At 37.5% G+C, this 27,698-nt stretch overlaps 1 protein-coding gene across 1 annotated transcript; it reads left to right on the top strand.

Annotated features, from left to right (window-relative positions):
• LOC140146196 (eukaryotic translation initiation factor 3 subunit A-like) lies at positions 1-25,229 on the top strand. The gene is given in 20 exon segments (XM_072167982.1): positions 1-196; positions 5,353-5,543; positions 5,704-5,840; positions 8,466-8,629; positions 9,024-9,082; positions 9,770-9,910; positions 10,577-10,785; positions 11,945-12,116; positions 12,599-12,796; positions 14,913-15,029; positions 15,497-15,685; positions 15,998-16,135; positions 17,013-17,222; positions 17,971-18,075; positions 18,667-18,903; positions 19,306-19,459; positions 20,507-20,548; positions 20,551-20,593; positions 21,020-21,190; positions 23,406-25,229. Coding segments are annotated over 20 exon segments (3,936 nt in total). The 5' UTR covers positions 1-147; the 3' UTR covers positions 24,616-25,229.
• The last annotated feature ends 2,469 nt before the right edge of the window (positions 25,230-27,698 follow it).

Consider the following 27,698-nt stretch of genomic DNA (forward strand, 5'->3'; position numbering starts at 1 on the left):
ACTGTGTTGACTCCCAGCATTTGGCTGCATGTGCGGAAGTATTCCGAAAAGGACAACGTTTCGCAATTTTGGAGCGGATTTTTTCCGCTATAATCTCTCAATTGTAATATCAGGCATGACACAAAGCTAAAGTAAACACCTAACAAGATGCCGAATTACTTTCAACGTCCAGAAAATGCTCTTAAAAGGGCAAACGGTAAGTAAAATCACACCCCATATGCCAAGACCGAACCATCGCATTGGCATTGGTTGCATTGCCATCCATAGCATGCATCATTCATCATGCAATTGCAATGCAATGGCTGCCAATGAATGGACATGATTGCTTAGCTTACATTCTAGCGTGTTTGTTTGAGTTGCTAATGTAAATTTTGCAATCTCTTCATATATATGTAAATTACAAATAAAAAATACAGGTTTATTTTCAATTATGAAATAAAGGTTCAAATTTGTTTAGGGGGTACTACTACTCTACACCTGTCCCTGCCCAATTTTGTGCCTATTTTTGCATTTTTCTCAAAAATTATAGCGCACTGGGGACAAGTAAGATATGTATATGGGCAAGGTCTACAACTACTGCACTGGAAATTTTATTTCAGCACAGACAACAGTTGTGGAGTTACAGTCAAAAATGAGGGAAAACCAATATTTGATCAATATAAAATAAATATAAACTATATACTTGCCAAGGACTACAACTACTGCACTGGAAGTTTTATTTCAGCACAGTCAGACAACAGTGAGTTACACTACAGTCAAAAATGAGGGAAACCAATATTTGATCAATAAATCAATAACTACTTGCTTTGAGTTGCTGAATTTTCAGTACAGTAGTTGTAGTCCTTGCCCTTATAAGGCACTTGAAACTTGATTCTGAGTTTAGCGTCCCCGCCCAGCGTTATGAATTTTGTGCAGCGTTTGAGATGTAAAATCTGAAAATAATTCATTATTGTGCAAAATTGCTACTAAACCAGCAAGAAAATTTGTTCTGAAAATTTTTAAAACCTCTTCTTTTGTACTTTAAGCCTTCAAAAACTATTAGAAGAATTCATCTAAATATTTGAGCATTGAAAATATACCAATCTTTGACCCTTGCTCTATCCAATTATTTCAATTATACCTTTGGGATACCAGGGTGGACTAGATTTGAACCGAACCTGACCAAATGTTTTCACCAGCAGTGGCATAGATTTCTTTTTGACATGGAGGGGGGGGGGGGGCAGGGGGATGGGGTTGGAAAATTTTCTTAGCATGCAAATGTTTTTGGCATATTGAAGCTAAATTGGTGAAATATGGTACAAAAGCAGTGTTCGATTTTCATCTATTTTTTTGTGTAGCAAAAATTGCTACTCACTTTCAGATTTGAGTAGCAATTCCAACATTTTGAGTAGCAGTTTGTTTCCACCATATTTTATCGATTTTTTTGTATTTTCTTGTCTTCTCACAGATTACTCAATCCCGGTACTCAATGCTTAAAAAAATAGACAAAAATCAAGCACTGCATGGATACCATCTTTAGGCCCCTATTGGAAAAGAGAAAGACCTCACCTTCTGGGAAAATCCACCTTATTCTAGTTACATTGCCCTTCCCATCCATGGATCTGATGTTTTGAAATTGCAACAATAATTTACACATACCACACCCATGCATGGAAAACTGTAACATTTGTTAAGCTTAATATTACTGGGTAATTTTGTCATTTGGAAGGAAATTTACTAGATGATGTGAAACTTTACCATATAATGCGCCGGTTAACATAGTAGAGAGGCAACATCCCGGGCAACGTTATGCAATTGCAATTGCAGACCGAATGTGGTTCAAAATTCGGCACCTAAACTTCCTAAGCTGATTATCATGTGCCCTTTCTAAACACAAATTTTCCTTCAGTAATCAAGAGAAGTCCTACATTTTTTAGTAGAGGAAACTCACTTATTTACTAGCTGAAGCATTAAAATAATGTGAGGAATCTATGAAATCCTAAAAATCTTGTGTAGTTTTGGAAGATTGTCACCAAGGACACACGATATTTCCGTCTCACCACTGAACTATACACCCATATAAACATTGCTACTTCTATGATGTCATAAATGAATATGCATGTTTTTGTTATCTGGTAATACATGGAAGTATGTAACACAACATGTCATTTGCATAAAATTTGCATATAAGGGAGGATACTGTATTTCGTTTAATGGCGTAAACATCACGATTTGGGGACTTTTGGGTCATATTTTTGTGGATGATTTTCTTGGAAATGGAATTTATGGAGACATTTTTGACTTCGACAAATGGTAACTTGCAAATGATGGTATATCAGCGTGGTTCACGGTCGCAAGTAGGCATTTTCCCCGATTTTTTTGGATCGCATTTTTTTACTACTGGTCTGTGTAGTTGAGTAGCAGTTTGTAGAAAATGACTCGCATTTTGCGATGCGAATCCAGTTAAATCGAACACTGTACAAAAGTGGAATAAAGGTTTTTAGGTTAAAATGGCCAAATATGAGGTTAATTTCAGTCAGAAACTCACATACAGGCTTCAACATTGGGGGATGATTGTATGGACCATCCCCTAGCAGAATATTGGGGATTTATCCCCCCATCCCCAGGATCTATGCCTATGTTGACCAGATGGATTTATGTTATAAATAATTTAACTAGAAGATACTATTGAAAGCATGTATATTTTTAACAAATTGGTGACGATAATAATTATTTCATAATGATCTGCATGATTTTGTTATTATTATATAAATGAGTCACCCCCCATTTCCCTCCATCCTCAAATGTATACGGAGAGGTCAGTGGAAATCGGAGACTGGATTTAAAGTTTGGAAAAACAAAAAGCAAGATATATTTTTATGAATGTTATATGTGTTACTGACATTATATTGGGACCCAAGATACCCAAATAGAATGAACAGAAGCGCATAAGGATTGTATTGAGAAAAATGCCGTTTATTATGAATATAATGAAATCTGGAAAATAATGAATAATGAATAATGAAATAGTTGCCTCATTATGAGCTGGAAAAAATGGGACGCTAAACTCAACATCAAGTTTCATTAGCCTAATATACATATCTCACTTGTCACCAATATGCTATCATTTTTGAGAAAAATGCAAAAATAGTACCCCCTTAATTTATTTACTTGATTTATTTACAAGTAAACAAATCAAATGGACCATTCCCCTCTTATCAAACTCCCACCAGGATTTGTGGTTTTTGGTGGATTTATATGTATACAGGACTTCTCAAAAAAGTTTGGCCCAAAAAAGTAATTTGTTGTAAAAAAAAACCAAAAAACAATATGTTGGTATTTCATGTGGATGGTCATAGACCCTCCCTTGGGTCCATGGAGAACGACTGGTAATGTAGATTACATAGCATTAAAAATCATCCCAATACATGGACCCTCCCAGTCTGTAAGCAATTTGCCTTTCAGCTCCCACAAAATGCTGGGAGTTCACTTTTACGGATTTGGAGTCACGCAATCTTTCTATATATCACGTCCATGTTTTCACTATACATTAACGTTTGTGTAAGCGACTAAAACAACGATATTGTATCCGACCAATCAACGCAGCTTGGCAGCGCGGGGATATTTGAAAAGGCTACCCTAGCTAAATAATGTGCAAACATTTGCAAACCGCACGCGATAATATACATAATATGGACAATAGGCCTAAGTCCGACTCGAGTGGTTGCCTTTTTTATTATTGCGCGTACCATGGGTCTATCAGCGCGTGCCACTTGAGCTCAATACCTCTCAGTTGTTGACAAGTGTCCCATCCGATCTTCGTCATATCCCGCGGCATAGCTTTGTGCTACCATATTTGAATTCAAACTGGGGCGGGGCTTTCGTAATTGACATCGGAAACAACGTGCTTCGTTGAACGAATATTTGGAAGGGAGATCTCTAACAGATTGGACCAGTCTCGGAATCAGCGCTCAATGGACTTTCGCGTTCACTTATAATACGAGTATATTTCTACATTTTGCTTATGTATATTGATGCATGGATGTGGTGGGTGTAATTAGTGGCGTCGATTTGTGGATGAAGGGGGGTTACAGGACTTTGGCATTTTTTTCATAGGGCATTATGTAATTATTTATTGTTACATTATCCAGAGATGGAACCGAACCGAGACTGGGGGCCAGTCTAGGATGGTCACAGCTATACGTCGAACAACTGAATACATGCACAACGTACGGACCAATATATTTTTGTAAACATATTAGGCCTACGGTATAACAAAATGTATATTTTCGTACAATTGTACAACTATCGTTTCTACCCTATGACCTATAAAAGTTACCTGTTATCAAAGTGTCCGCAAAAAACTGGTCATCGCAAGTATCTTTGATGCTGAAAAGTAACGATATTCACGCAGGGACAGGCCGAAAACCTTACCTCGATCGTAAAATCCAGCCCATGCATGTCATAAATAATTCATTATTGCATTGTGTAAATGTCACTGATTGTGTCCACGTATTGTTATTGCGTCCACGTATTGTTATTGCACCTGTTAAAGCAGAAGTCATGCTGAATTTATACTCGATCGCTGGATCACCATGTGAATTCGCCTATTAAAAAAAAAAAACCCTCTACGACCAGGTTGTTAAGCATCGAGCACGCTGACTGGCTTAGCAAATATCCAATTATTTTTGTAAACCAATCAGGTTAGACGTACTTTCCTGGCGGGTCACATTAATTCATATCGTAAAAGGCCGTCGCCTTCATTGATTGGCTTACGATTGCGATGAATGGTGTTTGCAACCAATCACAAAACGGGTTACAAATAGATAAGGCGCCCATCGGAAATTTTGTACACGTCCATGATGACGTCATGCCACGAGGTAGCCGGAGGCTTCGCTTTTCTGCTAGCTTTAAAAGCGAGCGAGTGGTATAAAGTCAGTTTCACACCTGTGATTTATGGAGCATATCATAAAATCTCTGAGCACATACACAGCGGATTTGACAGATAAAAATGACATTTGCAATTCTGAGCAACGGATTCCATGAAATTGAAGATTATGTAAGTTATTCTACAGGATCGGTAATAATTAACAGCTGGTCTGCTGTATTTGAAGTGCATATTGAAGTTTGTAAGTTTGCAATTTGTCTGTCGCTTACGAAAGTTATTGGGAGTTCAGGGCACGTCACACCGAGTGTGGACGTGACCTCGCTGGGCATAGGTCCACTCACAGCCTACTACTTGTTGCACATAGGTGCTTGACATTGCAAGGAATACGCTGAGAGCATTTCTCAAGTTCAAGCAAAGTGCATACATTTGCATCTTCTGTCAGTAAGATTATTTAATCTGACCCTGTGTATATTTCTTAATTGTAGAGTTCATTGATGTTGGTAAGAAGCAACCTGCCCTGGATGCATTATACGATGTCATCAAGAGTAAGAAGCATCGGACATGGCAGAAGATCCACGAACCCATTATGGAGAAGTACTTGGAGCTGTGTGTGGAACTACATAAAAGTCACACTGCCAAGGAAGGACTCTACCAGTATAAGAACATCTGTCAACAAGTGAGTTATTCTAAATTCAATATTAAAGGGCCATTGTTTCATTGTTTGGGATGTCATGAGCATTACCACATGGGGTAACATTGAACACTAATTGTAAACTTAACACCCTCAATATTTGTCTTGAATTTCTACTTTCCCACCATTGTTGTCTTTCTATTAGGTTAATGTCCGTTCCTTGGAAGATGTAGTTCGCAGATACCTACAGCTTGCAGAAGAGAAGACTGAGGAAGCTCTCAAGTTGTCAGAGCAATCTGTTCTGGATATCGATGACTTGGATAATCTAGATACTCCAGAAGAGTAAGTGATTTCTTTCAATAGGAACTGAAATTTAAAGATCTATAAGTTCATCTAGGGCCAATTGAAAGACCTGTTTACAAAGATATTTCAAAAGCTGAAGAGGATCGATAAATCACATGGTGCAAATGTGATAATCAAAAGGCACTAGATGTATGTTATCAAATATTTGGAATATAGTAGCCATCCAAAAAATCATCTACTGTGAAAACTTTGCACAAAGAATATGTTGTAAAATACAACTTTTAACTGATGACAATGGTTTTTAAGTCCCAAGCATTATATACCTTTAAATACATTATAATGACCTGATCCCGGGGACCTGATATCACAAATTCCTGTTAACACTAATTCATAACCTCATTAATAAACGCGATGCGTGCGATCCAATCATATTTTATTTAATTTGTGAAAACGCGAACGCAAATCGAGGTCATTAATATCTCACAATTGACCGCAAAATGCGTAGTTGTTCCAATGTCGCACACAATTGACTTCTGCGTGCGCCCGTGATAAATCCAACGAACTGCTTGCTGGCGCTGGCTGTCGTATTTGGATTGCGGCGCTACCATATTTGCACAGATTCTGATACGCACTTTTGTTATTGGTCGTTTTGTTTTAGCCTGATCGATTTGTGGAAAGGGAGGATGTAAAATTGTTTATTTTACAAACTTTTGAGGAAAAAATTGTGTTATTTTTAAAGTTAAAAGATGAAAGTGACGAAAGTTATGAATGAGGTTAATAACTTTGCATCGGTTATATGGGCATTGTGAAAAATCTAAACATTTTGCTTTGGACCTCGGAATATCCTCGGGCTGCGCCCTCGGGATATTCCTCGGTTCAAAGGCAAAATGTTTAGATTTTTCACAATGCCTCCAAATAACCGATGCGCAGTTATTAACCTCTAACTCAAGACCTTGACAATTTTGTGTTTTGAAAATGAGGTGGTTGTTAATGTATATGCAGGGTCAGAAATTTGGCGAGAATCAGGCCGCGACAAATCGCCTGTCCGATAGCCGGGGCAATCACATTTTTGTCGGGCAATTAAAACTCTGAAGAGCTGTGCCCGATCGGGCAAGTCTGAATTTAAACCAATTAAGGGCTGGGGTATGAACGTTTGGACAGTATTTATTGTGGGACATTAGAGCACATCAGACATATCGAATTGCATTCTGAATACGTAGAATGTCATTCTGATATCAAATAATTTTGATTTTTTGAAATTCGCAATTTAATACACATTTTATGGCAAATCATTAAAATTGATATTTTTGATATTTAACAGTACTTGAAGTAAACTTTATAAATCTGATGATTTATACTTAAAGTGTATGTAGGTGGGATGAAAAGCCGACGATCAATTGAAAATTTTGACCTTTCGTATTGAAGATATGGATTTTTTTTCCCAAAACACCAACAAAAATTAGGTCTTTTTGGGAAAAAAATCCATATCTTCAATATGAAAGGTCAAAATTTTCAATTGACCGTCGACTTTTCCTCCCTGCTACATACACTTTAAGAATATGTCAATAGATTTATATAATTTACTTCGAGGACTGTTATATATCAAAAATTTGCAAAATATCAAATTTTTATAATTTGTCATAAAATTTGTATTATATTGTGATTTTCAAAAAATGAAAATTATTTGATATCAGAAAGACATTTCAGATTCAGAATGCAATTCGATAGGTCTGAGGTGCTCTCATGTCCCACAAAAAAAAAATAATGTAAACGCATAATAAACGCTCATTTTAGATCCCTTAAAGCTTGATGATTTAAAATAGAATATTTCTGTCCAACTTGGCGTGTTCACAGAAGTAAAAAAACAGTCAAAACAAAGTAGAAAACTTCTTGACACGGAACTCAAATTTCGCTAGCCACTCGTATCCCACACCAGACTTGCAAACATATATATGCTAATGAACATCATGGCATTACGTGACGTATTAGAAGTTTGGCCAATTATAGAACCTGTTTCGTGCAAATATCATGACGTCAATGAATTTGCATGGCCATGTATTTGCATATGAGTGAGATTGAGATGTATTAGTGGTTGGCGAAATACGTAAATTGCTGTGACTTTACTGACAAAATTTCACATAAAATACACATTAGAAACAAACAGTTAGTGAAATAAGTGAATAAAATGTTTATTTTTTATAGTGCATTTTCATGAATACTCATTTATTTATCAACTTTACTGAGAAAAATATCGGATTTCCGTAAGAATGAAACTGCCAAATTCGGCACACTTACGGTACTATGCACTGCACTGCATGATGAGTATGGTATGTAACTTGGTTGACAATTGTTGCCGGGAATATGGGTTAATTTCGGGCAATTTCGGGCAACCAATTTTTGAATACTGCCTGCCCGATCGGGCAAGCTAAAAAATAAAATTTGTCGCGGCCTGGCGAGAATCCATTCTCGCAAAGATTCTCAAATCAACAAAATTGCAAGAATCTAAATGGATTCTCGTAAATATTTCAGTTTATCATACAAAGTTATATGGCGAGAATCCATGGATTCTTGCAAAATTCCACTGGGAGAATCCAAAAGGATTCTTGCACTTGGTTGCGAATTTCTGACTCTTTGTGTTTGTGAAATGATCATTTTTTGCTACAGTATTCTGTTGAGTGCAGTGAGCGGTGAAGATGTGCAGGCTCGTACTGACCGTGTTGTACTTATCCCCTGGGTCAAATTCCTGTGGGAGTCATATCGTCAGTGTCTGGATCTGCTACGTAACAACAACAGAGTAGAGAAGCTGTACCAAGACATTGCCCAAGATGGTAAGCCTATGAGGGTTATAATTGAATTGAAGAATTAAAATTATGTTATCAAAATAATGATGTGGGAGGTGAATGTAGTTCATATTAGACTGAAAATATGCAAATGATATAATATATGACAATTGTTTTACTTGGAAGTGACACCGATATTAAACATGATTGGTGACATTATCTCATCAAGTTAACGTGGCCAGTGGGATTTAACCCGCAAACCTCTTGCACCAAAGATGAGTACCTGAACCACTGCTCTTCCTGATCCCTCAATATGGAGTAAAATATATAACATGTTATTAAAATGTCATTCTATGTAAACTAGAATGTTACAGGATTTGACATGCCAAAGAAGTCTGCAGGCCTGTTTGACTATATTACTCAACATTTCTTTTTATTCCAGCATTTCGATTCTGTCAGAAGTATCAAAGGAAGACCGAATTTCGCAAGCTTTGTGATAATGTAAGTGATTAATGGCCTTATATATAAACATTTCTCCTGTACTTTGGTGTACATGTAGTTAATCTCTTTCTTTCTTTTCCTTTTTTGGGGGACATCGGCCTTTAAATGTGGGTCACCATCATAGTTGGAAGGACCACTTAGCAATCCTTTGTGTGTCTGTGTGTTGTATCCATGTATAGTGGAATAAATAGAGGAAAACATGGACACACAACCGCTGTGGACATCCTCACTGAAATGACTACATTCAAAAAATTGCAAATAACATAAAAATACCTATGATGAGTGAAGGTCCAGGGGCTGAGGAGTATAGGTAGGGCCGCAGTTGGATAGTGCATGGAGCTTTGTTTCAAATATGTTCACGGTGTGGCGATTTAAAACGGATGTGTGTGTCCTTGGTTAGATATATATAGGGTAAAAGTTATGGCCTCATTGTGGTCCTTGTTTTTCTGTCTGTGTGAGTTTGGGTATGTGTTTGCTGTGCAGAACATTCAAACATTTAGATGCAGTGGACATACTTGGTGGACATTTTAAAGTGCCTTTAAAATGATTAAGTTAAAGCGCTGTACAAGAAAAACAGAAAGAAACACAACAAAATGAATTGAATGAAGCTAACTGAAGCGACAAGTGTTTTCCTATTCCATGTACTGATTTGTAAAATGATTTCCTCTTTTGTTTCCATTCACCCAGTTGAGAAACCATCTTGGTCTAATTCAAAAGCATCAGAATCAGACAACGGCCATCAATCTCAACAACCCAGAGAGCCAGCAGATGCATCTAGACACCCGCTTGTTTCAGCTGGACACAGCCATTAGTATGGAACTGTGGCAGGTAAGACAGTTTACCAGCCTCACTATAAGGCTTAGACCATTATTTGATTATTCAAACATTTTGATGGTTGGAAAACAACATATCACAAGTATCGCTATTCTTCTGATTTTTTAAAACAATCAAATTTTGCCCAGAAAGACCCGTCTGGGACATATGTTTGTGCACCACCTATTAACAAAACTACATTAACTCGAGGAATTTTACTTCCTGGAACAACTACAGTGGCTACTGCAAGCGATCAAATGAATGTTAATGCGATCGTGTCTCTGCAAAATTTCATGCATAAAATTGTAGACATGAAAATTTGTAGATTTTTAGAATATCTACATTATAATAACAATCGCTGACTATAACGCTACCCTACACTATTTAAATTAAGAAACTACACTTGGACAGTGTATTGTTCCAGTTAGAGATAAGTAATAATAAGTATTTGCACATATAGGCAAGATTGGTGGTGATATGTAAATACCTACTGAGTCACCTTGTGTATGGACCAATCACCCTGTAGAGTTGTAGGGTTTGTATGTTGGCAGGTGAAGCCCCTCTTACAGCAGAAGACAGTTGTTGACACATGTTTAGTGTAAGGATACTGGATTGGCATTCACAAATTGAACAAACTTGTTGAGCTGGAGGTCATGCATTTTTTAAATGTTGATATTGCAGGAAGCCTACAAGGCTGTAGAAGACATCCACAGCTTGATGGGAATTTCCAAGAAATCACCTAAACCTCAGATGATGGCTAACTATTACCAGAAACTTGGGCTTGTTTTCTGGAAGTCTGGCAACGGTCTGTTCCATGCGTGTGCTCTGCATCGTCTACTGCAGCTGTCAAGAGAACAAAGGAAGAATATGCCCCAAGATGAAATCCAGAGGTAATGCCCAATCCTGGCAGCTCTTTTATGGCAAACATTGGCTTTAATACTGTCCCACAAAATCATCCTGCTTTAATAACAGGCCTTCAAACATTGTTGTATTCAAAGTTCTGTTTGTAGAAACTGACTAATTGAGATATTGTATCTGCACCTTTTGACATTTTCTGTATGTAGAACATACAGTATTTTATTATTAATGAGGATTGCAAGATGCTATAAAAAATAATGCAAAATACTGTAACAAGTGGGCCCTACTTACCTAAACCTTATTTCGTTGTTGAGCAGGAAAAACAAACTTCCTATGTACTTATGACCTTGAACACACAATGTTTAAAACCAAACTGCCAAGGGATCACATACAGGGTTTTGCATTTTTAGGGACCAATGACACAAGATTTTTCCTGCCCAAGGAATTTTGTCATTTTGTGTGAGAGGCAAACACTGTTGAAAATTGACAGGGTTTGGATAGAAAATAGCTGTGGTTATTTGGTCATGTACAGACAATGTACTTTAAAATGGGAAGTATCAGGTGTGTTGGGTCATTTTCTTCAAGTTAACTTTATTTGAATTTCAAGTTGCCATACATACAAAGAATTTGATCAAAATTGCATGTGAAATTTATGGAACTGGGGCCACTTGTTTTTGCATGTGAACATCAGAATTACATGAGGTAAAACCCACCCAGCGACAAAGTGTAAGAAAGTCATATGAACCATATGACCTCTGTGCAAAAACTGGATAGAAAAGAATGCAGTATTATTAAAATTTTGATAAGATAAATATTTTTGGCAACAACTTGAATTTTAAACTTGAATAATAGCCTTGCACGATTAAAAAAACACCAAAATATATGTTACATACATAGTGTTTTCCTGACCGGTTGGTCAGGCATGAGAATTTTCAGGCTTTTTTTTTGGTCCAAATTTCCGTGACTTTCTTTCAATTTCCAGACGTTTTGGCCTTTTTAGCCTAATTTCACACACCTTTTCAGGCTTTTTCAAACTTTTAAGGTTTTTTTGTGGATGATCATTCTCATGCCTGGTTGGTGCAAGGTCATATGAACCACTGTGGTGACATCATGCTTTGTTTTATACAATACGACTAGGTACTGTATGCATAGCCTAAATCTTTTGATTTGCTGCTTGTGTTAATCCTACAGAATGGCATCTCGAGTTCTTTTAGCTACCTTGTCTATTCCAATCAGTCCCCCACGTAATGACATAGGAGACATGCTTGACATGGGCAATACCACTCTGGAAAACCAACGCAAGCTGGCCAACCTGCTGGGTCTGCAAGCTCCATCCAATAGGGTACAACTTGTCAAAGATTTGGTAAGTTTTTGGTAACGTATAAATGATTGCAAAATTGCTTTGTGCACACTGTCATTGTACTTGGCAAAGCCAGTAGCTTGTCAATTCAGTGAGTGTTTTTAGTCACCCAGTGGATCCACCATCTGGTCACATGGTAGAAAGCTAAAATTCCATTACCATGTAGTCTGTCATATTCAGTGCATTAGTACATAATAGTTCAAGTCTCGGCACTGCTCGAGTCCCTGAGGTGGTCAGTATGTGACAGTATCCTCAGTTTGCTGTGCCAAAAGTTCAGCTATTTTGAACTAATTGCTGATTACTGTGTCTGTGTATTTACCTGTATAAAACTTGGGAAGCTGATACTGGCTATGATGGTTTATATATTTAGGTGTTAAGGGTATATGTTCATCTTAGCTGCAAGTTGCATTTGATGATCTATGGAATATCTGGATCCACTGAAAAAATCTAAAATGCATATTATCGGTTGTGTGTTTATGTTTCAGGTCAAGTACAATGTGATTCCTTACGCTATACCCCAAGTGAAAGATCTGTACACTTGGCTGGAAGTTGAGTTTCACCCTCTTCATCTATGTGAGCGCATCACCACTGTGCTGGATTTCCTGAACGAGACTGAGGAACCGGAACTATTGCAGTATGTACCAGCACTGCAGAGTAACACAGTCATGCGTCTGCTCAAACAGGTGAGAGTTCCCTTACAAATGCAAGCAGATTTCTTAATCTTAATAAAGCCAACAGTTTTAGATGGAATTATATCAATACCATCACTGTATTTGTAAGGTGTTTATTTCCGCACTTTTTGCAGTTTCAGGACCACAAAGCTATGAAGATAATTGCAACTAACGGAATAAAAGAAACTGCAAAACTGCTATGAACAGATAATATTACAACATTAATACCGCTAAAATATCCTGCTATAAAGAGGGTAAAGAAGGTGTATGTGAATAGTAAAACATATTTACACTTTGACTTCATTTCAGTGGTAGCAAAGTATGTCAACATTTTGAATCCTCTAGGAGGTGGTCCCATTTGTTACACACATATTGTCATATAAACCTAAGTTGTTGACCTTTGGGGTTAAAGAGAAGAGTTCTTCCTATGTCAGCTATAAAGAGTTCTTCCTATGTCGACTGTTAAGATTTCCTATGTCAGCTATAAAGAGTTCTTCCTATGTCGACTGTTAAGATTTCCTATGTCAGCTATAAAGAGTTCTTCCTATGTCGACTGTTAAGATTTCCTATGTCAGCTATAAAGAGTTCTTCCTATGTCGACTGTTAAGATTTCCTATGTCAGCTATTAAGAGTTCTTCCTATGTCGACTGTTAAGATTTCCTATGTCAGCTATTAAGAGTTCTTCGTATGTCGACTGTTAAGATTTCCTATATCAGCTATAAAGAGTTCTTCCTATGTCGACTGTTAAGATTTCCTATGTCAGCTATTAAGAGTTCTTCCTATGTCGACTGTTAAGATTTCCTATGTCAGCTATAGAGTTCTTCCTATGTCGACTGTTAAGATTTCCTATGTCAGCTATTAAGAGTTCTTCCTATGTCGACTGTTAAGATTTCCTATGTCAGCTATAAAGAGTTCTTCCTATGTCGACTGTTAAGATTTCCTATGTCAGCTATAAAGAGTTCTTCCTATGTCGACTGTTAAGATTTCCTATGTCAGCTATAAAGAGTTCTTCCTATGTCGACTGTTAAGATTTCCTATGTCAGCTATTAAGAGTTCTTCCTATGTCGACTGTTAAGATTTCCTATGTCAGCTATAAAGAGTTCTTCCTATGTCGACTGTTAAGATTTCCTATGTCAGCTATAAAGAGTTCTTCCTATGTCGACTGTTAAGATTTCCTATGTCAGCTATAAAGAGTTCTTCCTATGTCGACTGTTAAGATTTCCTATGTCAGCTATAAAGAGTTCTTCCTATGTCGACTGTTAAGATTTCCTATGTCAGCTATAAAGAGTTCTTCCTATGTCGACTGTTAAGATTTCCTATGTCAGCTATTAAGAGTTCTTCCTATGTCGACTGTTAAGATTTCCTGTCAGCTATTAAGAGTTCTTCGTATGTCGACTGTTAAGATTTCCTATGTCAGCTATTAAGAGTTCTTCCTATGTCGACTGTTAAGATTTCCTATGTCAGCTATAAAGAGTTCTTCCTATGTCGACTGTTAAGATTTCCTATGTCAGCTATAAAGAGTTCTTCCTATGTCGACTGTTAAGATTTCCTATGTCAGCTATTAAGAGTTCTTCCTATGTCGACTGTTAAGATTTCCTATGTCAGCTATTAAGAGTTCTTCGTATGTCGACTGTTAAGATTTCCTATGTCAGCTATTAAGAGTTCTTCCTATGTCGACTGTTAAGATTTCCTATGTCAGCTATAAAGAGTTCTTCCTATGTCGACTGTTAAGATTTCCTATGTCAGCTATAAAGAGTTCTTCCTATGTCGACTGTTAAGATTTCCTATGTCAGCTATAAAGAGTTCTTCCTATGTCGACTGTTAAGATTTCCTATGTCAGCTATTAAGAGTTCTTCGTATGTCGACTGTTAAGATTTCCTATGTCAGCTATTAAGAGTTCTTCGTATATCAGCCGTTAAGAATTCTTTCTATGTCAGCTGTAAAGAATTCTTCCTATGTCAGCTGTTAAGAGTTCTTCCTGTGTTCTTCTAAGGTCTTTCTAAGTTCTTCTTTATTTCTATGTCAGCTGTTAAGAGTTTGTATGTCAGCTGAAGAATAACATCATCAGAGAAATCCATAATGTAGACAGCTTACCATCAAACTATCAATATTATTGTCATTTTCACAGGTATCCCAAGTGTACGAGTCCATCCAATTTTCTCGTCTCAACAAGCTAGTGCCATTTGTGACTCCATTTTACTTGGAGAGGATGGTTGTTGATGCTGCTCGTAATGGAGCTGTGCAGGTAAGGATTAAGGCTATGCCGCAAATGATTTGTCATTAAGAAGTGGGGAATGAGATAAGTGTTTATTATTAAATGACAACAATGTTGAAAGTGTTTACAAATTATTCTTGTAACTTAGTATTGATTATAATCTCAATATAAAGTATAGTATGTCTTAAATTGTCTTTCTCAAATAACAGACCATTGTGTCATTTGGTGTCCTTTTGTTCTTAAAGTGATACAACACTAAAATGTTTATTCTAGGGCAGGTCAAACAAAGGGATTAGGATTCAGCTATGTTTCAGTCTGCCCAAATGGAATACTATCATTGAATTATAAAAATATAAAGTGGTATGGTTTTGTTCAAGGCTGACCATTCAGCACAAGTAACCCTAGAATGCATAATGTGTAAGCATTGGTCTTTGTTGAAATGTACTCATTTGCTGCTCCCCCTCCCCTCTCTCTCTCTCTCTCTCTCTCTCTCTCAGGTGAGACTAGATCATTCCACCCAGACATTGGTATTTGGAAGTCCTCTGACTGTGTCTCAGAAAGATGAACAACAAGAGGAAGGTCCACGCATCCAAGATATGCCATCTGATCAGATTCGTAATCAGCTCAGCTTTATGTCCAATGTTTTGCATAGAGCCGTCAAACTTATCCAGCCTCTACATATGAAAGTAAGTGCAGAATTTCTTGTCAACTTCAGTTTCTATTATACCCAAGTGTGAAGAAAAATTGTGTAGACTTGCTGATCATCACTAAAAGCTGCTGCTGCAACATCACAAGCCCTTAGAAAAACAGTAGGATACAGAATCAAACAAAACTTTACTTCAGAGGGAAGATTTGTATAAACAGCAGTCCAGCACCATGTGCACCTCTACACTTGGAGTACTGCATCAACAACTGATTTGACAAATAAAACAGACTTGAAATGTCAGATGTACAAAATGTCCATTATCCAACTTGTTTGCCAACAATTTGATTTTCAGGAGGAGCGTTTGAACGAGAAACAGCTGATTATACAGAGTTATCGCCGTACCCAGCACAAGGAGCATGAGCGCATCTTGCAACGACGTCATATCATTGAGGACAGAAAAGAGAAACTTGAGACTATCAGCGTACAGAGGGTAAGTTGATTACTGCGATAAGCCAGCATCATTTAGTGGTTAATGACTGCGCATCAGTTGTTTTGAAAAAAGTTTTGCTTATGGAACCGATGAAGGATATTCCGAGGTCCAAATAAAATGTTTAGAGTTTTCACAATACAAAAAAAAGTGGATTCATTAACCTCATTCATAACCATCACTTTCAATTTGTTTAATTCCATCTGCATGTTGTTATCATATATTTTTAAAAAACCAATTACAAAGCGCTTCATCATACTCCATGTTTTCAATGTTGGCAGGTATGATAATCATGCATCAGGTTTATGTTTTTGCAAATAAATAAGTTTGATTGGGCCTCTTGCATCACATATTCATGAAGTTATGAATGCCCAATAGACCAATTCAAATAAAGTTAGGAAAACCCATTGCAGTGAGTGTGGTATTTATTCAGGAAGCTAGTGGTCAAAATGGTGAACAAGAAATGTCATGAATCACAATACCCTTTTGAGCACAAATACAGCTAAATAAGCCGGTGTCAAGGGGTAAATAATGTGTATTTATTCCAAAATTGTATGAAATATTAACAAACCAAAATTTAATTGGTAGTTCAAATTGGCAGTTCAAATTACCTTTATATCACTAGGCAATAAAAAATTCAAGTATACATAAAAACACATAAAAAGCATAGCAAGGGTTAGGCAATTTAAGTGCTAAATGTTCGTACAGTAAACCAAAAAAAGAAATGCCTGCCCTTCACTATAATAATCCTGCAGTATTCAAGTTGACAAGTGTATCAAATATTCTGTTTCAGTACTGTTGTTCATGAAATATGTTATGTAGTAATGACAGAAGTAAGTATGACAGTATTATCAAGTTGTATTTGCTTTGCTTTATGCAGGAAAAAGCTGAACAAGACCATATTGAGCATCAGCAGCGCTCCCAGCGTGAAGCAGAGCAGCAACGTCTGGAGCGTGAGGCTCTGGAGCGTGCTCGGAAAAAGCAACAGGAGGAGATTGAAGAAATACAGAAGCGTCATGCTCAAGAACGTATCAAAACTCTCAAGCAATCTGCCATTGGACAGAAGGTTTTCCAGAAACTCAAGGAAGAGGTCAGTGGATGAGAATTTAGAAACAAATAAAAAGAAAACAACAACTATACAGGCTGTATCAAAAGGATTGCTACCTAACAATTTGCAGTGATCATGACAGGTTGTTAACTATAAATTGTAGTCATATCAAGAGAATCTAATTTTTCTAAGCTTTTGATATCCCACCATACAGTACATTCTTGGGTCAGAATAATTGGCTCATTAATTCTACCATTGAGAAGCAGGCCTCTGATAAATATGGGTAGCAATAATTTTGATACAGCCTGTATATTGCGCATTTAGCTAAAATGCTTCAAAATTTTCTTTTACAGATGTATATATTATGCAGAACACAAGACTTCTGTAACATACGCAAGAACATTATTAACAAACCTCAAAGTAGTGAACAACATTATTATTGGATCTGAGAGTGAGATCTTTGAATGCCTGTCAGATTGGCAGGTGGTATGTGCTTATGATATATGTTTGTCTAGGAGGGAATCCATTGAAACTGCCATTGCAGTTGTCAATCATTGATGTGACAAATGCATCAACAAGTTTCTCAGTGTTCAAGTCTTCTCAGTTTCTTTCTTATTGTGTTGATTGAGATTTTGTCAATTGGTGCAAGGTAAGAGAATGAATACTCAAGTTTAAATGTTGGATAAAATTAAGTCTAGTTCAAATCCATTATAAAGAAATAGAAAAATATTTGAATCAATTAATTTGTGCAATATATTAATACCATGTATGCTTTTGCTGGTCTATGCAGGAACTGTCCAAGATGGATGCTGATGAAATCATGGCTAAACATGTGGAACAACTGGAGGCTGAGAAAAAAGAACTTCAGGCCCGTCTCAAATCACAAGAGAAAAAGGTACATACATTCATTGAGATTTTGATTTTCTAGACATCTTTGATATTGTTTGGTGATGTTGTTTTTGTTAAAGCTGAACTAGAGTGCCTACCGACTTTAATGTTTGCAACTACACTCTAGACTAAACCCATCAGTTGTCTACACTGCACATGTACTTGTGTTATGCTTCTTAGTGATTACTGAAAAACATACAATTTGTAACGTGTCAGACTCGTGAAAATATTTTCATGTGACTGGTTGTGCTCCATAGTGCGACTGACTAGCAGCGCCTGTTGACAGGATCCCTCTCTGAAGTTCTAAAAATAATAAACTCAGTCAAAAAGTCAATTTGGACACAACCTCACAGTTGCAGTGCAACAAGAATCCCAGACAGTTGACAATTGATTGCATTAGTCTAAGCTACAATGTACGAGTTACTAAAAAATGCAAAGAAAAGCGAGTCACATGATGTGACTTTGCATGATCAGCCAATGAGATGCTGATATTTCATCACATGACCTGATTCAATCAGCCAGTGGAGGGAGTATAAAATTCTATCAATTGTTACCGATGTGTGTAAGCTACAAGATTTGTTACTTCATTCACTTACAGGTTGATCACTTTGCCCGTGCCAAGCGGATTGAAGAAATCCCACACCTGAAAAAAGAATATGAACAAAAGTCCATCGAAGACAAGAAACTGTGGGATCAGATGGAGGAGGAGCGCATAGAGCAGTTGAAGGAGGAGCGTGAGCTTGCGCTGAAAACAAGAGATCGCCTGGTCCGTATGAATAAAGACAAGGACGAGTTTATTAATACTCTTAAGCAGTCACGTATGAACATTTACAAGGTGAGTCATTATAAATTGAAATAAAAAAGATGTATAAATGTCAATGACTGACAGCAGAGTAGGCACCATGCAAGCTAGCAAATACCTGTATGGAAGGGGATAAGTTTGTGTTTACTCATAATAGAATAGCCATGTCAATCTCTTTTGAATAGCTATTTCACTACTTGGTAATTTCTTGGAAAAATCACCCTCTGCTGCTAGTGAAGTGACAATTTTTCTGCTAATTTATGATTTTAAGAAGACAGTGCCACTTAACATAACAGACAGACACATAATATGTTTATTATTTGTGAAATATGCTGGATATATTTCTTTTAAAAAGTCAAGAAAGTTTCTTAGCCTTGGGCATTCCTGGACTCAATCTGCTGAATTTGTAATGAAATGATTATGGCCCCCTCACAGGCATCCCTGGCAGAGTATCAAGACAAGGTGCATGAAGCACGTACTCAACGTATGGCAGAACGCAAGGCCAGACGCAAAGAGGAACGCCGTCAGAAATGGATTGAGGAGAAGGAAGAAGCAGAACAGATCCGCAAGGATGAAGAGGCCAAACGATGTAAGAGTAAACAGCTTATCAATCCAACCACTGTACAATTTGCACAAAGATAGAAATCAAGTCATTTTGTTTTGATTATAACCATTAGCCCAAAAATTCGGCCAACAGATGGTAGTATTGAGTGAGAGGTACTAACACTGCAAAAGTATTATACAAGTTTGTATAAAAAATGTGGAATTGAAGGTCTTCAAATGCTTCAACACATTAAGGTGGCTGTGTACTCTAGGAGTTAAAATCCAGATTTGTAAACTCTAACTGCACTATTTTATGGATTTTATTTCACTATTTCACTCGTGTTCGGAATTTTGGAAGAGAGAAAATCTTTGTTGTACCAGCGGGGTACACGCGCTGCATAGTCGCGCAATTTGTTAACACACAGATACACTACGCATACGCGCCGCTTCTCTGCATGCGTGGCGCATCGTATGGAAACACTAATTTCAAGTGGTCAGATGGCTCCGTTTTAGCTGATAAAATGTGGGTTTTTTCAAGTTCTTTTCCCCGATTTAAATATCAAGTCATGAATCGATTTTGCTCTAACTTGTCAAGGGGCTGTGGATTTACCCGATGTTCACGTAATGTGAGGTAGAAAAACAAGAACTGTCGCATTCTCCTGTGAGCTTTGATAAAAGTGCAAAATGTGCATGTATGTAGTTACTCCATTTCCGGAGTTTCTGCGCCTGAGGTTCTGCGTATAACGTGCGCAGAAACTCCGTTTTTGGAGGTTGTGCACATGGACGACAGTGACTATTATTATAGTTAAAAACCACCACAGCGTCGCTTAAAAACTCCAAAATCGGAGTATTTAGCGCCGGTCATAAAACCTCCGATATTGGAGGATTTGGCGCATCAAAACTAATGTTATAATAATTGTTTAAACATGCTAATTACTTTTAGTATTACTTTTAGTATACGCAAAAACTCCAAAATCAGAGTTTTTGCGCCGGTCGCAAAACCTCAGTAATGAAAAATAATTGCAGATTATTTTTTAATTCTTTTTGATATCTTGTGCACAATTGACTGTATTGTTGTACATTATATTTTCAGTGCGCGATGAGGCTCGCTTGAAGGAAGAAGCTGAATACAATGAAAACTCAGGAAACTGGAAGAACAGGAAGCTAAGCAAGCTGCAAGGTGAGAAATTACAAAATATAAAAGGAACTATCTTTTTCTGGCATATCAGTGCAAATTTAATTTGATTCTGTGCAATATAATACAATTCATTGTAGGTTTGTCCATACCTCATATCCATACGCCATTAATACATTCATTCTTATACAAGTTAGACAAACATTTTGTTGTGGATGCATTATTTAACATTTTCCCAACAGGTAATTCATGAATATATTTACCATTATTATGTTAGAATGAGTCAACAACATTGAACATAGCATGAACAGAATGTCAAGATGATTACAAGATATGCGCAGACATGACATTTTAGGCACTGCATTCTTTACTAATCTACTTGTTTGTGATTATATTTTGGATTCCCTTAACAGTCAGTTGTTGGTCAAGAACTGATCACTGTCTTTCCCTCTTTATATGTTGAATTTGTAGAATGAAAGAAATAGAGGACCGCCTTATACGTGAGAGAGAAGGTGTGGGAAGACCTTCACGAGATGACCGCCCACCAGGAGATAGTGATAACTGGCGACGTGGTGAAGCGCCAAAACGTGATAATGAAGATTGGGGACGCAGCGAAGGAACTAGAAGATCACCTGATGAAAAGTAAGAAATCATTGAAAAACTAAATGTTGTTTATGGTTTGTTGTTGAAACAGTTGTATCAATGAACTTAAATCAGAGATGCCACTTTCTGATTTTGTTCATTTTCTCACCAAAATTTTAATTTTTAGGTCGTCCGAAGGAAAAGACATTATGGCATCACGAGTCAGGGTGTGTGTCAGTCTGTGTGTGTGTGTCCGTCAGTCAGTGTGTCTGTTAACAATTATGCAAGGCTTTTTCAAGTTTTTGGTCACATATGAACAGTTAATGTTTTGATGAGTCCAAGTGTGTGAAAATATTGGATCCAAAACATAATAATGATAAAATGGGATGTTTTACGCCAATTTGTCTTGCTATGAGTTTTAAAATATTGGACGAGGCGTAGTTTTAAAACTCATATTTTTATTTGCGAGGCAATGAAGACTTTGTTTTTATATAATAAGTTAAATTCCAAGACTTGGCGCCTTCAACAGTCAACACTGAAGCAAAACATCTTGTTTCAGTGAGCAAATAAATACTAACAGAAGAAAAGAACAGTACTGTTTATATGTTTTCCTTACAAATTAGAAAATATCTATTTTGATTTTTTTTAAAGTACTTTTTAATCTGCGGTTGAAAGGGGATCATAAATATTCTTGATATGAAGAAACAGGGTCTTGTGGGGTGTCAGAGAAATTAAACCCTCTGTAAATTGCCATTGCAGGATTTTCATTTCAAGACATGGATAAAAATTTTTTTTTTTTAAATGCATTTTGCATTTGACTTTTTAGACCTGCTACAGATTAAACATGTTAATTTTTTTGGTAATATTCATTATTTTTTTCTCAGATTTCACCTTGTAACATAAATGAGTCCTGCCTGAAAGTACAATAACACTTAAGGAAGGTGGCAGATATTATCATATTGTGTTTGTACCTCACATTGAGGCCTGTACCAAAATAATCCAATTGCCAAATTTTGAGGTCAATTGCACTAGCCGTTTTGATAATTAGAAGTAAAAACGTTTTTCAGAATGACCCATAGATTAGAATGTTATGTGTGGTATATCACAATTGGGGATGAAGCTATTACTTTTTCGTTCATAACATCTAAATGGAATATATTTTATGCCTACAATTTCACCGGGATCAGAGGAGGCTTAAAGGCATTCCTACAATGCACTATGATTGGGAAATTTGATCAATATAACCTAATTTTAAAGGCAAAGTCCCCATTGCCACACACACAAAATGGTCATTTTAAAACTGCAGCCAACGAGCTAATAGTTGAGACTTAGGACTGATATTTGATTTTCTTACAGGAAACATTCATATTGCCCCACTGCATTAATTTTATTCCTAAGTCTCGATGTTAAATAATAGGATGAAAACACCAGATATTTGCACACAATTCCAATGCAAGGCATGATCAACTGTACCATATGTGTACAAAAGCCAGACATACAAGGTCAGAAACCCCATTGGGTTGTGGGAATGTCTTTAAACATCCTCTGCACGGGATTATGAGAAAAATATGAGCTTTCTTCTGATGCCAAAATCACCATTTGTGGGGGGATGAGGCTGTTGATCAGGTCACCCATCTTTAAGGGTTATAGTGATGCTGCTCAAAATGTCATGAATCAGATGCAGTCATGAATCAAGAAACAGGTTCCATGGCTGCAATGGGACTCGAACCAGTGATCTGTTACTTCTATCCTCTGTTGATTATAAGTCTGACGCCTTACCGACTGCACCAACTAGGCAGTTGAAAAGGAGAAAATGTTATGCTTATTCCTTTGTTTACTTCAAAAGAACATATACATTTTTTTTGGTAAAGTTTGAATGGACATTTTACATTTAAAAAGCACAAACGTTTAGAGAAGACATTAAACAAGGAATGTTGATATTGCATAAGACAGGAAATCTCATTCGTAATGTTTTGTGCAGGTTGCGTGCAAAAAAACCCCGAAACTGGAACATTATCATTTGAAATCAACAAAAGTTTATTTCAAGTCCAACAAAGGCCATATTTCTTTCTTTGCGGTGTTTGGAACATGTATCTGAATTAGCATCAAAAATGATAACTTGTTATTTTGGGGCCAGTATGGGGTTTGCAATCACTTGTTCGGTGCAAATAATGCATTGCTGTGAATGCTCAATTCAGGCGATGCTAATTTGTTCTCTTGTTAGAAGAACAAATTAATGAGAACATTCTCTTTTGTTTATTTTTCATTGACACAGACCAAGGGTAGAGCCATGGCGACCAAACAGGGCCAGAGAAGGGGGGTGGCGTGAACGTGAGGAAAAGCGTAAGGACAGCTGGAGAAGAAGCACAGATGAACCTGACAATGATGCAAGCACTCCTGAAAGGGAACAACCAAAAGAAGAAAGAGGAGGTGGTGCTTGGAGAAAGGAGGAGAGAGGCGGGGAGGAAGAAAAGACCATGCGTAGGGAGGAAAAACAACCAGAACAAGATGAAAGGCCACCAGAACGAGAAATCCGTAGGGAAGTGCCTGACAGGCGATTCGCAAGCCGTGATATACGTCTTGACGAAGAAGGTAGCAACATCCGACGTCCAGCAAGTCGAGATATACGTCTAGATGAAGATCAGGGTAGGGAAATACGAAGGGATGATAGGGATATGCGGAGGAATGATTTTGGTGATAGAGGTCCACCAAGGGATGATTGGAGACGAGACGGGGGTCAAAGGCGTGATTTTGACCGCGGTGGACGTGACCGAGATTTTGACCGTGGTGGACGTGACCGCGATTTTGACCGCGGTGGACGGGATCGTGACTTTGATCGTGGTGGACGAGATCGTGACATGGGAAGGAGAGACTTTGGCGGTCGAGACAGGGACTTTGGACGTGGTGGGCGAGATGAGGATTCATGGCGCAGAGATGGACCCCCTCGTGACCGTGACGGACCACCTCGTGACCGTGATGGACGTGGTCCACCAAGAGATGAGCGTGATTGGCGTCGTGATGGTCCCCCACAGGGTGACCGGGAATGGCGTCGTGATGGTCCTAGAGATAGTGGTCCACCTCGAGACAGAGATGATTGGAGCGTGGCGATGGGCGGCGTGACGAAGGCCCTAGGCGTGATTTTGGCGATACGGATCGTGGTGGTGGCAGAGATCGTGACATTGGACGTGACCGTGATGCAGGTGGACGCGACTTTGGCCGTGATCGTGGCCCACCACGTGAACAAGGCGCCTGGCGGAGAGATCGTGATGGACCACCACGTGATCGCGACGGACCACCACGTGATAGAGCACCACGTGATAGGGACGGCCCACCACGTGATAGGGATGGCCCACCGCCTGGTAGGGATGGCCCACCGCCTGGTAGGGATGGCCCACCACGTGAGAGAGAACCACCTCGTGAGAAACGAGGCTCTCCCCCTAAGAAAGAACCTCAACAACAAGAAGATGATGGTTGGGAGACAGTAAAACGTCGATAAAAGTTTAGAACATAAAATTATTTGTAATTTTATTACAATAAAAACTTCATCATTCTATTAAAACAACATTTTACAAGGAAAAGTAACGTGCATAATAATAATGTATGAGGATGGATTTCTCCCCTCCCATAGGTCAGCCACACAAATTATAACCAAAGACAACATTATAATATTTGAGATAATGAAGTAACTGAAAAAATAAGAAAGTACACCCTAAAGACGCTGGCATTGCAAGTGCCTGCCATATGGAAATGCTTGCAGCAGAAATGATAAGAATTTTATTTTAGTTGTCATATCTTAAAGAGCAGGTGTGTATGATGTGTCCAGCACAGGGAAATAAGTACAATTATACAATACCTAAGAGCAAGAAATTAATGTTTGCAGAATTATTGCCAGTTATTTAGTATTATGTAGTTTTGGAAAGCAGCAACTTGAAGGTGGCAATTGCATGAAAAGCAAGGCTTTGCCCATTTAATCTTTAATAAAACAAATTGGCTAACAGGTGTTAATTATAATATAAAATGTAAGAATGTCACATTGCAATTTATTAGGGATTATCTGTTCTATTCAAATTGGATTGTACACGCACTGGGTTACTTACTTAAGGGGTACTACACCCTCGATAAATTTGTGTCTATTTTTGCATTTTTCTCAAAACTATTAACACAGTGGTAACAAAAGTTATGTATATTATAGGGGCAAGGAATCCAATTACTACACTGGAATTTCAGTGACCCAAGTGAAGTGGTTTCGTTATTTATGATAAGAAATAAGGTACCGCTAGGATGTACCTGCTTCGTATCATATATACTGAACCGCTTGTCTTGAGTCACTGAAATTTCAGTGTAGTAATTGGATTCCTTGCCCCAATAATATACATAACTTTTGTTACCAGTGTGTTAATAGTTTTTGAGAAAAATGCGAAAATAGTCACAAATTTACCACATGGGTGTAGTACCCCCTTAACAATTCCAAATTGTACAATAATATTCTATAAAAGCTTTGTTAATTGTTAATGACTTTCTAAGCAAGATTTTGAAATTATGTCAAAATGTCTGTGTATATGTTGTGGATGACAAAACCATGAAATTAAATGTAATCAACAATGTATTCCTGTGGCTTCTAATTACCATAGCATAAATAATGATTGGTTCTTCAGTCATGGAAGGTCATGATTACTTCAGACGGGATTTTACATACTTCACATGTATCTTTAGTGTCCCACCCATCAAGTATGTAAATCCAATTAATTCTGTAGGTCATGTTGAATGTACCTCGCAATGGATCTAGGCACTTGTGTCAAGTAACAAAATGTTTGGTTCTGGTCTCATGTATGGCAATAACCAGCTCATTCTTAAACACTTGGAGAAGTGCTTGGAAAAAGAAAATAATATCTGAATTATTTTGGTTTCTGAATTGATTCTAATACGCCCTCCCCATTCCCCAGTCCTAAAATGATATAAGTTTGCTTAAAACCAAGACCAACATTTTTTTTTTCAGCTTTATGATGATGCATAGTGAATGTTTGTGAAATAGGCCAAATTCCTCCACTGTGAACAATGTGTTGACATTTAATAAGGCAAAAGTGTCTTACCAGTTAATCAAATCTACTTGTTGTCAACAGATTTGTTTCTGAATAAATCCGTGAATTTAATTTACATCTTGTGTGTATTTTGTGTGACTTTACAGTGTCATTCTCTTTCTTGCAATGAATGAATTGTGGATTTTTTCTTCATTCAGTGTGGATCTAGGTGGATGTTTTTATTTTATTGAAAAAATGGGGGTGGAAGATATGCATATCATTAGTACATGTACTACTATCAATGTGCTGGGGCTTGTTGTCATGGCTCACCTAACAAACATCGAAGGTGGGTCATCCAAAGGACCAATTGTAACATTTACTCTACAAAATATTCGAGGCCCATCACCCCAATATTCTTATTCTTGTTGCAAGATTTGAGTTGAATAATCCTACAGTGTAAATTGTGTATAACAGTAGCCCATAGAACTGTAGGGACCTACATTATTTACAGAGTGATGCACCACCCAACTCCCATGCTACCAAATGTTCTGAAAATACCAGCATGAAACGGCACATGATGCCCTGGTTATGCCACTGGGTGAGGCTGTCAATTAGACACTTTATTTAAAAAAATTATTTATCTGAAACCCTACAAATGTTCCAAAAAAAACCCCAAAACACTTAACTGTTTTAAAAACATGAATGAAGTGGTATACAGTAGAGAAGTATCCCAATTCACAACTGTTTGGGCTATTCATTAAAGCCTTGAGGGGGTACTACACCCCTTGCCAATTTTGTGCCTATTTTTGCATTTTTCTCAAAAATTATAGCGCATAATCGGAAGCCACTGAAATTTTGGGGATAAGCTTTTTTTGTGGATATCTACTGAAATATGTCATAAAAAGATGCTAGGATCACGAAATACTCCTTTAAATCTATGAGCAAACTGTCAAATTCGCCCTATTGGTAGTAAAACGGGATGATTTTCTGTTGGTCTCCAAAAATGTATTGTTTGTTATGTGTCAGACCTTTAAAGAGGGCGCTATGACGAAAAAATGTTCATAGGTCAACGACCTTTTTGAATTCTGACCCTAGTTAACAACGTCCGATTTTGGTGTCTAATATGTTTTTTTGGCTCGGGAATTTCCAAAAAAAAATGGTCATTATTTTCACAACCCTTAAGGTCAACGACCTTTTGAATTCTGACCTTGGTTAACAACGTCCGATTTTGGGGTGTAATTATGTTTTTTGGCTCTGGGAATTCCCCCAAAAAAAAAAAATGGTCATTATTTTCACAAGACATGGGAATTCCAGGGGGGGGACTCAACTTAAATTTTGGCAGGGGTGTGCGGCGCGGAGTGCCAAACTTTGAGAAGAACTGATTTTTGGGCAAAATAGGGGCTTTAAGAACTGAAATTAGGGCCAAATTATAGGCTGTTGAGCTAAATATTTCTAAATTATTTCCAAATTTGAGCTTAAGGGATCTAAAATGAGCGTTTATTGCGTTTCGACAGTATTTTTTGTAGGACATGAAAGCACCTCAGACCTAT

Source organism: Amphiura filiformis, chromosome 1, assembly GCF_039555335.1.
Source record: "Amphiura filiformis chromosome 1, Afil_fr2py, whole genome shotgun sequence".
In the NCBI taxonomy this organism is placed as follows: Eukaryota; Metazoa; Echinodermata; class Ophiuroidea; order Amphilepidida; family Amphiuridae; genus Amphiura; species Amphiura filiformis.